This window comes from Oncorhynchus gorbuscha, linkage group LG07 (genome assembly GCF_021184085.1).
Source record: "Oncorhynchus gorbuscha isolate QuinsamMale2020 ecotype Even-year linkage group LG07, OgorEven_v1.0, whole genome shotgun sequence".
NCBI classification, from domain to species: domain Eukaryota; kingdom Metazoa; phylum Chordata; class Actinopteri; order Salmoniformes; family Salmonidae; genus Oncorhynchus; species Oncorhynchus gorbuscha.
The window spans coordinates 67,587,334-67,600,504 of NC_060179.1; the positions used below are offsets into that span (position 1 = coordinate 67,587,334).

The 13,171-nt window shown below is 39.9% G+C and overlaps 1 protein-coding gene across 1 annotated transcript; it reads right to left on the minus strand.

Annotated features, from left to right (window-relative positions):
• Positions 1 to 1,947: 1,947 nt before the first annotated feature.
• On the minus strand, positions 1,948 to 6,092 carry il22ra2 (interleukin 22 receptor, alpha 2). Its single transcript, XM_046357284.1, has 6 exons — positions 5,563 to 6,092; positions 5,310 to 5,442; positions 4,667 to 4,845; positions 4,375 to 4,544; positions 3,721 to 3,897; positions 1,948 to 3,296 (listed from the first exon to the last, which is right to left on the minus strand). Exons 1-5 carry the CDS (start codon positions 5,624 to 5,626, stop codon positions 3,748 to 3,750), a joined length of 696 nt encoding a protein of 231 aa, XP_046213240.1. The 5' UTR covers positions 5,627 to 6,092; the 3' UTR covers positions 1,948 to 3,296; positions 3,721 to 3,747.
• Between the last annotated feature and the right edge of the window lie 7,079 nt (positions 6,093 to 13,171).

Genomic DNA, 13,171 nt, shown 5'->3' on the forward strand with positions numbered 1-13,171 from the left:
TATCTTGATTCAACAACCCCTTTTATGGCAAGCCTAAATAAGTTGCATGTGTGCAATAGTATTTAACAAGATTTTTGAATGACTACCTCATCTCTGTACCCCATACATACAGATAATTGTAAGGTCCCTCAGTCGAGCAGTGAATTTCAAACACAGATTCAACCACAAAGACCAGAGGTTTTCCAATGCCTCGCAAAGGGCACTTCATGGTAGACGGGTAAAAACATTTATTCTTAAAAGCAGACATTGAATATCTGTTTGCACATTGGTGAAGTTATTAATTACACACAATCACTACAAAGATACAGGCGTCCTTCCTAACTCAAGTTGCTGGTGAGGAGAAAACTGAGGATGGATCAACATTGTAGTTAATCCACATTAGTAACCTACATGACAAAGTGAAAAGAAAGCCTGTACAGAAAAGAAAAGTAAAAACCAAAATATGCATCCTGTTTGCAATAAGGCACTAAAGTCAAACTGAAAAAAATGTGGCAATGGAATTAAACTTTGTCCTGAATACAAAGCATTATTTGGGGGGGAAAATCCAACAATCGCCGAGTACCACTCTTCATATTTTCAAACGGTGGTGGCTGCATCATGTTATGAGTATGCTTGGCAAAACTTGAACATGACCATCAAGCAATGATCAACAATCAACTTGACAAGAGCTTGAAGAATTGTTTTAATAATAATGTGCAAATATTGTACAATCCAGGTGTGAAAATCACTTATGGAGACTTACCCAGAAAGACTCACAGATGTAATCTCTGCCAAAGGTGATTCTAACATGCATTAAGTCAGGGGTGTGAATACTTATGTAAATCAGATATTTCTGTATAGGGTATTGTGTGTAGATGTGTGACTGTTATCAAAACGTCATGCCAGGGTAAGCCTACACAGCCCTTATTTGAAGTGTTTCTAAAATCCCCTATGGGAAAAATGAATGGTGGAAAAACGATTGAAACCATTTTCCTGTTTAACCGCTAGGTTCTATGGGTATCGATGACTCATACTGTGGTACTCTATAGCAGGGTTTCCCAAACTTGGTCCTGAGGATCAGCTGTGTAGTGCTGGGGGGGGGAACCCTGAGATAGACGTGAATGAGCTCTGCTGTTGATCTGCAGACTCTCTGTGTTGACGAGGGAGAAAACAACCCGTCTCCTATGTTCCCAACACTTTCACCAAAGCTCAAATTCACTCACATTCCATGAGACAGATTTTTGATACTGTATTTTTAATCAGCTGTTTGGTTTGTGAAATTATGTAAAAGTAAAATTGACAAATATATTTTATTAAAAAAGAAAGTTGATTTGTTATGTAGTATCCATGTACATACTTTTATTTGTGACCTAGTGTATGTATTCTAGTTATTTCCTGAATGAATCATCTGTATTGTGTTTATCCCAAGAAATTGAATACATTGTAATAGATTTTTTTCCTTCATAGATGAGGTTAAACCTGTAAAACATGAAAATGTATGATTTGTAAAAACAAAAAATCATATTATACATGTATTAAACACACATTTGATGGTTATATGGTTATCAAAAACCATAGTCTGAAAACATATTGCTATTCTGTTACAATTCAAAACAATCTAAGTCAGAGCATAATAGTGAGAGTAATTTTATTCAGGGTTAAAATTATTGCTGCATGCGTAAGACTGAATAATGAAATATATGATTCTGTCCCGTGTCATGCTCCATACAAGTTGGTGGAAACAGAACAAATCTATAGTGATATGATGTTAAAGATACAGTATGAGGTAGGATGCATTCATAAAGAGCGATCAAATGGACTGTCGATCTTACACAAAAGGATTTGTTGTACGATTTTAATTGTTGTCTGAGATGACTGTAGTATAAGATAACAAATATGAACAATAATTGTTTTTGAATTATTAGTGTCCCTTCTGTAAATCAACCTCAATAAAGATATCCGCAATGATATGTTTGTCAAAGCAAAATGAGTAGGTTTTATTTGCATTTGAATACAGACAGTGTAATGAGTAATTTAGCAGACACTTATCCAGAGCAACTTGAGAGTCAGTGCATTCAATTAAGGTAGGTAAGACAACCACATATCATTCATTGCAAATTTTAAAAAGCAGCTTTCTGCAAAACTGATTCATTATTTGAATTATTGATTCATTCATTGATTACATGTCAATGTAATCAGGACCCAGGAGACTAATTTACTGGGATTCTATGGCTGTGTTTAGAAAGGCAGCCAAATTCTGATCTTTGTTCCCCATTATTAGTCTTTTGACCAATCACATCAAGTATTTTTCGGAGCTGATCTGATTGGTCAAAAGACCAATTAGTGAAAAAAATATCAGAATTGGGCTGCCTGTGTAAAAGCAACCTTAGCAATTATATAGGAGACGGTAGGTTGTTTTGTCCCTCGTCAACATAGACTGCAGAGAACAGCAGAGCTCCTTCACATCTATCTTACAGTGCAACCCCACCCCAACTACACAAGCACCAACTACACAAGGATAGGAATGATTGTGCTTTATCAATATCTACCTATTAGCATAGTGAGGCGGCAAGTAGCCTCGCGGTTAAGAGCGTTGGGCCAGATTGCTGATTCAAATCCCAGTGCCAGCAAGGTGGACAAATCTGCCATTCTGCCCTTGAGCAAGGCAATTAACCCCCAACAACAACTGCTCCCGTGGAAATTGATTAAGGCAGCCCCCGCACCTCTCTGATTCAGAGGGGTTGGGTTAAATGCGTAAGACACATTTTTGGCAGAATGCATTCAGTTGTGCAACTGACTAGGTATCCCCCTTTCTATTTAATTTGCAACAGGCAGTCCAGTCCGCAAGTGGGATATTTTGTCCTCCCAAAATTTTACGTTTTTGGTTAAAAAAATAATACTTTCAAATCACCAAGAATTCATCTAAAAATGATTTTGATTTAGAAAATCTCATTTTTGGCTTAGTTGTGGTCAATCTGCAGTGCACAAATTATTATAATTGTGTTCCAACCCCCCCAACCAACCACACATCAGCACGTGGCTGAATCTAGTTACCTACCCCTGCTATGTGTGCTGTAATTTAATTATTGATGACATATCACAATGTTTAATTGTTTGGTGTCTACTCATTGTTTTACGTACAACATTAGTCAACAAAGTTATCGATGAAAGAAATGTGAAGGATCCTAAAAGTGCATCCCTGTGCAGTACCTGAGGTAATAGTGGACAAATCAGTGTATACTTCAAGTGAGGTTTGATTGTCACAGTATCATGTTGAGTTTCCGGTTTGGCAGAGAAATCCAGGGCTACATTTTCCCCTGCAGGGGGAAATAAAAAGAGGATAGAAACTTAAGTGTCTCAAAGCTAAAACCAAAAACAAATCTGGATGACTTTGCACATGTCAATAATCTAAAAATACAGAACAAGGAAGTGTTTTACTCAAAGGGAAGATTTGACAAAGCAAATGTAATCCCAAGGCACTACTCGCCCCATATGAATATCTCTCTAGGGAGATATTTCTCTCTCCCAGAAGACGGTAATACTTGTCCCCTCAATTTGTAATATTTTGTCCTGGCCGACAGCCTGTTTTGAACAGCCTTTCTCCCCTGACTCCCTGAAAGTGTACAACCGGTCTACACTTTAGTCTACCAACAAAGGCCAGACTCTGATGCTAGCCTCAGCTGGCTGTCTTAGGTGTTGCCTGCTCCCGAGGCGCAAAGTGCTGGGTAACGTAAGGCATACCTGGGGGAAGATATTAGATCCTGGCCCTCACAGTGTGGTGATGCAGGCCCTAGGGCTCCGGGTGCTTCTACGGCCCAGCAGGTGCAAGCGACTCTCGGCCGTCAGGCAGTAGGTGGTCCCGGGGCTCAGATCTGAGATCAGGAGCTGTTTGGCACAGCCCTCCATTTCAAATGTTTCCTTCACAAGGATTAGTCAGAGAATAGGCTTAGACAGAAGTGCTAGAGATATTTTGAGTTGTTAATCATAACTCTGAAGACTTCTGAATCACTTGGCAGCACTCATCAAGTAAAAAGCTTGAAGGATTCTGTGAACCTCAACTATTTCAGTAGTTTATAACTATTCTGTGACCATTTTGTCTCAAGTCTTAAGCTCCCTTTATACCTGATGTTAACATGCAACCTTTGTCTGTGTATGTAATTTGCATGCACAGAGTGACAAGGACATCTGGTTACAATGCAGACACAGTGGACAGATAAGACACCTTTTAATTACCAAGTGTAGATGCAACAAACCTTGATAAGAAGTGATTGGATCATCACAATCAGATCCCCAAAAACACGTTAGCGCAATGTATAAACGGGGCATTTGAGTTCAAGTTGGAAAATTCCATTGTTGAGGACAATTGACTAATTATAAAAAATAGAAGCTAGTTACCTCCTCAACATCACTCTGCATGAGGTGTATAGTAAATGACATTCTTTGCAGCCTCCTCACACTGATCCAGCTGCCATTAGGTCTCCTGTGGGGAGAGCGTGGAGGCTTGAGCCGGACCACAATGCCTTTCTCCGTCACATGAAGTTTCATAGTCGGTGGACTGACAGAGGCTGCAAGATACAGAGGCCAAACCACGCCGTCTAGTAACGACAGCTCTGAAATTGTAAATCTGTGTTTACATAAAACACTTCTGATTACCCATTTACCATGGATAGTAATGAGAAGCACTTACTCTCCCACTTAGGGTTGAATCTGGCGGATATGACCCATGGTGATTGGGTCCCTGAGTGGGCTGCATGGACCCTGGCGTAGTACCATTCTCTGGAGTCGGATGTCTCCTTGCTCAGGTCACAGAGCAGCCGGCTGATGCCATGACACTCCTTTGCATTGGTCCACTGCTTCTCCCCATATCTGAGGTGGGGAGAAATTTAAGGAATAATCTGAGCCTGTATTCATAAAGCGTCTCAGAGTAGCAACCCCCCGGTCTATATAATCTTATTCGTCATGATCCATAAAACAAAACGTATCCTAGATCAGCACCCCTACTCTGACACGCTTTACGAATACAGGCCCAGAAATATAAATTGAAACGAAGTAGGAGAGGTGCATGTCACGTCTTGATACATGTACATTTTTTCACCTGTGTTTCACTTGTTGTAAAATGTACAGTTTTTATAAGAAAACATACTGAAAAGCATTTCTCATTTGTTTGAACAGAAAATTAAACAACAACTCCTGAATTGCAATCAGCACATGCCTAGCTCATTGTCCTACATGATTTTGAGCTATAGGACGATATAGTAAACATATGTGTGTTCATATAGTAGCCTATGAAAGATTCACAAAGCTTTGACTCAAACAGTTTTGATACTCACACTTTCCACTGGACAAAGTATTGTTGGTTGTTGGTAGAGTTGGCATGTTGCTTCCAATGCAAGACATTTCTGTAGTCTAGGGAGTGGAATTTCACCTCCTGTGGGGCGAAGACATCTAGAGGATATTCTTTGCCTGAAATGGAGACCAGTGTCATAAAGCAAGACATTTTCCCCTAAACTGGAAGAGAGATACACATTGCAGGCATTCGATATTATAACCATGCACCATGTTGAATATTAAGACGGGACTTACTCTCTGAGCAGCGACTGAGCGAGCTGTAGCACAGCAGTAGAGTGGGGATCAGGAGGGATGCCATGTTAGCTGTAGCGCGGTATTATGACATACAGACCTGGTTCAGCTCTGTGCCCTTTTAAACCAACCATAGTTCCCTTTTTTAACTTCCATGAGAGGCATAGTTATCTTGTTTGTGACGTTTTCTCTGTAATATAGATGATATGAAGATATTATGACAGATTTAGCTCAACTCAGTGCCACTTAACTATGGAAGTCAAAAGAGGGAACAAAAGGTTTGTGACGACACGGCACATATGGTAATATAGATAAACAAGCAGAAAATTGTAAAGGCAACAAACGTACATTTACTTTGTAGATAATATTTTGGTTTAACCCTTGTGAAGATGGATAGAGAAAAAACTTAGTGCCAATATGTGCGATATTAACATCTGTACCGGCTACTGCACTATATATACAGTGGGGCAAATCAAGTATTTAGTCAACCACCAATTGTGCAAGTTCTCCCACTTAAAAAGATGAGAGAGGCCTGTAATTTTCATCATATGTACACTTCAACTATGACAGACAAAATGAGAAAAAAAATCCAGAAAAATCACATTGTAGGATTTTTTATGAATTTATTTGCAAATTATTGTGGAAAATAAATATTTGGTCACCTACAAACAAGCAAGATTTCTGGCTCTCACAGACCTGTAACTTCTTCTTTAAGAGGCTCCTCTGTCCTCCACTCATTACCTGTATTAATGGCACCTGTTTGAACTTGTTATCAGTATAAAAGACACCTGTCCACAACCCCAAACAGTCACACTCCGAACTCCACTATGGCCTGCACTATGGCTGAGACCAAAGAGCTGTTAAATGACACCAGAAACAACATTGTAGACCTGCACCAGGCTGGGAAGACTGAATCTGCAATAGGTAAGCAGTTTGGTTTGAAGAAATCAACTGTGGGAGCAATTATTAGGAAATGGAAGACATACAAGACCACTGATAATCTCCCTCGATCTGGGGCTCCATGCAAGATCTCACCCCATGGGGTCAAAATGATCACAAGAACGGTAAGCAAAAATCCCAGAACCACATGGGGGACGTAGTGAATGACCTGCAGAGAGCTGGGACCAAAGTAACAAAGCCTACCATCAGTAACACACTACGCCGCGAGGGACTCAAATCCTGTAGTGCCAGAACTCCATGTAAGCCAGTACATGTCTAGGCCCGTCTGAAGTTTGCTAGAGAGCATTTGGATGATCCAGAAGAAGATTGGGAGAATGCTGAGTTGCATCCAAAGAACGCCATACCTACTGTGAAGCATGGGGGTGGAAACATCATGCTTTGGGGCTTTTTTCTGCAAAGGGACCAGGACGACTGATCCATGTAAAGGAAAGAATGAATGGGGCCATGTATCGTGAGATTTTGAGTGAAAACCTCCTTCCATCAGCAAGGGCATTGAAGATGAAACGTGGCTGGGTCTTTCAGCATGACAATGATCCCAAACACACCGCCCAGGCAACGAAGGAGTGGCTTTCTAAGAAGCATTTCAAGGTCCTGGAGTGGCCTAGCCAGTCTCCAGATCTCAACCCCATAGAAAATCTTTGGAGGGAGTTGAAGCCCACCAACAGTCCGTGTAGCCCACCAACAGCCCAAAACATCACTGCTCTAGAGGAGATCTGAATGGAGGAATGGGCCAAAATACCAGCAACAGTGTGTGAAAACCTTGTGAAGACTTACAGAAAACAAAGCCTACCAGACCTCTGTCATTGCCAACAAAGGGTATATAACAAAGTATTGAGAAACTTTTGTTATTGACCAAATACTTATTTTCCACCATAATTTGCAAATAAATTCCTAAAAAAATCCTACAATGTGATTTTTTTCTTCTCATTTTGTCTGTCATAATTGAAGTGTACCTATAATGAAAATTACAGGCCTCTCATCTTTTTAAGTTGGAGAACTTGCACAATTGGTGGCTGACTAAATACTTTTTTGCCCCACTGTATGTATACATATATATATTATATATATTATATATATATATTATATATATATATTATATATATTATATATATATATATATATATATACATATATATATACATACATATAATAATATATAATAATATATATTTAGCAGACGCTTTTATCCAAATACTTACAATCATGTGTGCATACATTCTATATGGGTGGTCCCGGGAATCGAACCCACTACCCTGGCGTTACAAGCGCCATGCTCTACCAACTGAGCTACAGAGGACCATATATATATACATATTATATATACATACATATATTATATATATATACATATATTATATATATATATAATATGTATATATATAATATATACATATATATATTATATATATATTATATATATATTATATATATACATATTATATATACATACATATATTATATATATACATACATATATTATATACATACATACATATATTATATACATATATTATATATATATTATATATATACACACACACACACAGTCTGATAAATTAATTGAATTATGCAACTGGTGCCATAAAGTTGTGTGAAGTTTGTTAGAATATTTTTTAGGATCAATGTGTGTGGGCAAATCACACCTTCACACGAAAACAAGATAATATTATGCTGGCATGAATACTAACGTGCTAGTGTAGAGGCGTAATGCAGTGTCATGGGTTCAGATGTGTGGGTGGATGTTGGCTTGATGTGTGTGTGGGTGTTGTATGAATAGGCATCTGGAACACAGGGGCTGGAACAGATAAAAAGCTGACCTTTACCATACTTCCTCAATTCAAACTTACTTCAACTTTGTAGTAATTGCCATTTATGGCAATTTGTCCATACCTGTGACAAAGCATAAATGAATAAACCCCAATGACCTCGAGTCAAATTAGGCTTTGCAGTTGATCAAAACGTACTACCTATTGCATTTAGAAAGTGCATTATCGTAAGAAAAACAAATGATCCTATGATTCACTTTATATAAATAAAAGTATATTCTGTGTCATTTTATTCTATACTAAACAAAAATCAGACAGTTTGTGTAAAAATTATTTGGCTGTGCAAACCCAGCTTCATCAGCTGTCCTGGAGGTTGGTCTCAGACAATCCCGCAGGTGAAGAAGTCGGATGTGGATGTCCTGGGCTGGCGTAGTTACATATGGTCTGCAGTTGTCAGGCCGGTTGGACATAGTGCCAAATTCTCTAAAATGACAGCGGCTTATGGTAGAGAAATGGAGATTCAATATTCTAGCAAGAGCTTGGTGGACATTCCTGCAGTCAGCATGCCAATTGCATGCCCCCTCAAACTTGAGACATCAGTGGCATTGTATTGTGTGACAAAACTACACATTTTAGAGTGACCTTTTATTGTCTCCAGTACAAGGTGCACCTGTGTAATGACCATGCAATTTAATCAGCTTCTTGATAAGCCACACAGATGGATGGATTATGTTGGCAAAGGAGAAATGCTCACTAACAGGGATGTAAACAGATTTGTGCACAACATATGGAACATTTCTGGGATATTTTATTTAAGCTCATGAAACCAACACTTTACATTTATATTTTATGAATATCCTTGTGTGACAACAACGGTAATTTAGAAGTTTTCTCAAGAAGAAGCAAATCATGTGCAGGCATACAAAGAGTTAAGAAGAGTGTTTTTGTGAAAGTATCCTGACAACCTTTGACGTGGTTGCCTTGGAGCCATTTTGGGGCATCCCCAGCTGTTCTATCCCATCACTGTTTCACTGCGGCCCTCCTTTCTCCTCCTGTTGATTTACACCTGCTCCCCGTGAGAGCCAGGCTTTTGTAATGGCCCTGAGTCTCCCACATACATTCTCAGAACTAGAACAATGGGAATATCTGATTTACTTTTCACTGGTAGTAATTAAAGGCAGAGGAATTGTCTCCTCTTACTGGAAACTAGTCTAGGGGCCTCTTCCTGATGCACAGTCTGACCATGCCATTTAGAGGAACGAGCAGGTAGTGATTACTTAAAATGTCAAATGAAAGCAAACAGACATCCGGCGTTTCTTCCTTATTTAGTAGTAGTAGTAGTAGTACCTTTGTGAGGTAGAATTTCAATAAAAGCAGTTGAGGTCTTTCCTGTTAAGATCTGCTCCACTCTTCATTCAATACTATTTGTTTGGCTTTGCTGAAATACCTACTTCCCTTCCTCTATGATAGAATTTCATTGACATGAAAATGTCCTTCAGACATCCCTGAAAGCATAACGATTTTGTTTGCCCTTTCAAATCTGTATTTAATATCATAGTAATTACAATAATCAATTTAATTTGCTTATATTAGATACACATAGTATACAGTGCATTCAGAAACTATTCAGACCCCTTCAATTTTCTCCACATTTTGTTACGGTACAGCCTTTTTCTGAAATGGATTCAATTATTTTCTCCCCTCATCAATCTACACACAATACCCTATAATGATTGTGTTGAGGCACAGATCTGGGGAAGGGTACAAAAAAAAATTCTGTAGCATTGAAGATCCAAGAACACAATGGCTTCCATCATTCTTAAATGGAAGAAGTTTGGAACCACCAAAGACTCTTCCTAGAGCTGGCCGCCTGGCCAAACTGAGTAACTGGGGAAGAAGGGCCTTGGTCAGGGAGGTGACCAAGAACCCAATGGTCACTCTGACAGAGCTTCAGAGTTCCTCTGTGGAGACAAGAGAACCTTCCAGAAGGACAACCATCTCTGAAGCACTCCCCCAATCAGGCCTTTATGGTAGAGTGGCCAGACAGAAGCTTCTCCTCAGTAAAAGGCACATGACAGCCCGCTTGGATTTTGCCAAAAGGCACCTAAAGTAATATCAGACCATGAGAAACAACTCTGCTCTGATGAAACCCAGATTGAACTCTTTGGCCTGAATGCCAAGCGTCACATCTGGAGGAAACCTGGCACCATCCCTACGGTGAAGCATGGTGGTGGCAGCATCATACCGTGGGGATGTTTTTCAGCAGCAGGGACTGGGAAACTAGTCAGGATCAAAGGGAAGATGAACGGAGCAAAGTACATGGAGATCCTTGAGGAAAACCTGCTCCAGAGCACTCAGGACCTCAGACTGGGGAGAAGGTTTACCTTCCAACAGGACAACGACCATAAGCACAGTCAACACAGGAATGGATTAGGGACAAGTCTTTGAATGCCAGAGCCCAAACTTGAACCCCAGCAAACATCACCATTGAGACCTGAAAATAGCGGCAGCAACGCTCCCCATACAACCTGACAGAGCTTGGGAGGATCTGCAAAGAAAAAAGGGAGAAACTCCCCAAATACAGGTGTTCCAAGCTTGTAGCGTCATACCCAAGAAGACTCAAGGCTGTAATTGCTGCCAAAGGTGCTTCAACAAAGTACCGAGTACTTATGCAAATGTGTTACTTCATTATTTTATTTTGAATAAAAGTGCAAAAATGTCTAAAACTTGTTTTTCCTTGGTCATTATGGGGTATTGTGTGTAGATTGATGAGGGGGGGGGGACTATTTAATCCATTTTAGAGTAAGGCTGTAACGTAACAAAATAATGTGGGGAAAAAAATAAAGTGTGGTCCTTCTGTAGCTCAGTTGGTAGAGCATGGCGCTTGTAACGCCAGGGTAGTGGGTTCGATCCCCGGGACCACCCATACGTAGAATGTATGCACACATGACTGTAAGTAGCTTTGGATAAAAGCGTCTGCTAAATAGCATATATTATTATTATTTATTATTATTATATTAAGTGGTCTGAATACTTTCCGAATGCACTGTATATTTATTGTTAACTCAGCAAAAAAAAAGAAACATCCTCTCACTGTCAACTGCGTTTATTTTCAGCAAATATGCTTAACTATTTGTATGAACATAACAAGAGTCAACAACTGAGACAAAAACTGAACAAGTTCCACAGACATGTGACTAACAGATATGGAATAATGTGTCCCTGAACAAAGGTCAAAGGGAGGGGGGGGGGGGGGTCAAAATCAAAAGTAACAGTATCTGGGGTGGCCGCCAGCTGCATTAAGTACTGCAGTGCATCTCCTCCTCATGGAATACACCAGATTTGCCAGTTCCAGCTATGAGATGTTACCCCACTCTTCCACTAAGGCACCTGGACATTTGGGGTGGAATGGTCCTAGCCCTCACCCTCCGATCCAACAGGTCCCAGACCTGAGATCCAGGCTCTTCGCTGGCCATGGCAGAACACTGACATTCCTGTCTTGCGGGAAATCACACATAGAACAAGCAGTATGGCTGGTGGTAAATCCAAATCGATCCCCAGAGTACAGGCCTCAGTGTAATGCTCATTCCTTCAATGATAAATGTGAAACCGACCATCACCCCTGGTGAGACAAAACCGCAGCTCGTCAGTGAAGAGCACTTTTTGCCAGTCCTGTCTGGTCCAGTGATGGTAGGTTTGTGCCCATTGGCAACGTTGTTGCCGGTGATGTCTGGCGAGTACCTGCCTTACAAAAAGCACTCAGTCTAGCCTCACTCAGCTTATTGCAGACAGTCTGAGCACTTATGGAGGGATTGTGCGTTCCTGGTGTAGCTCGGGCAGTTGTTGTTGCCATCCTGTACCTGTCCCACAGGTGTGATGTTCATATGTACTGATCCTGAGCAGTTGTTACACGCGGTCTGCCACTGCGAGGACGATCAGCTGTCCATCCCGGCCCCCGGTAGCGCAGTCTTAGGCATGTCACAGTACGAACTAGAGGTCGACCGATAATGATTAAAAAAGCCGATACAGATTAATCAGACAATTATTTTTTACATTTATTTATTTGTAATAATGACAATTACAACAATACTGAATGAACACTTATTTTAACTTAATACATTAAAATCTATTTAGCCTCAAATAATTAATGAAACCTGTTCAATTTGGTTTAAATAAGGCAAAAACAAAGTGTTGGAGAAGAAAGTAAAAGTGCAATATGTGCCATGTAAAAAAGCTTGCGTTTAAGTTCCTTGCTCAGAACATGAGAACATATGAAAGCTGGTGGTTCCTTTTAACATGAGTCCTAAAACTACTTACCTGGGAATATTGAAGTTGTAGTTATTATTGGACTATTTCTCTCTATACCATTTGTATTTCATATACCTTTGACTATTGGATGTTCTTATAGGCACTATAGTATTGCCATTGTAACAGTATAGATCGCGGGAGTTGATAGGCTTGAAGTCATAAACAGCTCAATGCTTGAAGCACAGTGAAGAGCTGCTGGTAAATGCACGAAAGTGATGTTTGAATGAATGCTTACGAGCATGCTGCTGCCTACCACCGCTCAGTCAGACTGCTCTATTAAATCATAGACTTAATTATAACATAACACACAGAAATACAAGCCTTATGTCATTAATATGGTTAAATACGGAAACGATCATTTCAAAAACAAAAAGTTGATTCTTTCAGTGAAATACAGAACTGCTCCGTATTTTATCTAACGTGTGGCATCCCTAAGTCTAAATATTGCTGTTACATTGCACAACCTTCAATGTTATGTCATAATTATGTACAATTCTGGCAAATTAATTACGGCCTTTTTTTAGAAAGAAATTGTCTTCACACAGTTCGCAACAAGCCAGGCGGCCCAAACCGCTGCA

Bases quoted from the DNA above. Each gene is read 5' to 3' on its own strand.
- il22ra2 (XM_046357284.1), bottom strand. From the start codon at position 5,626: ATGGCATCCCTCCTGATCCCCACTCTACTGCTGTGCTACAGCTCGCTC. The intron at 4,846-5,309 runs GTGAGTATCAAA...TCCCCACCTCAG, and splicing joins TACTTTGTCCAGTGGAAAGT to ATATGGGGAGAAGCAGTGGA. The intron at 3,898-4,374 runs GTAACTAGCTTC...ATCCTTGTGAAG, and splicing joins TGCAGAGTGATGTTGAGGAG to GAAACATTTGAAATGGAGGG.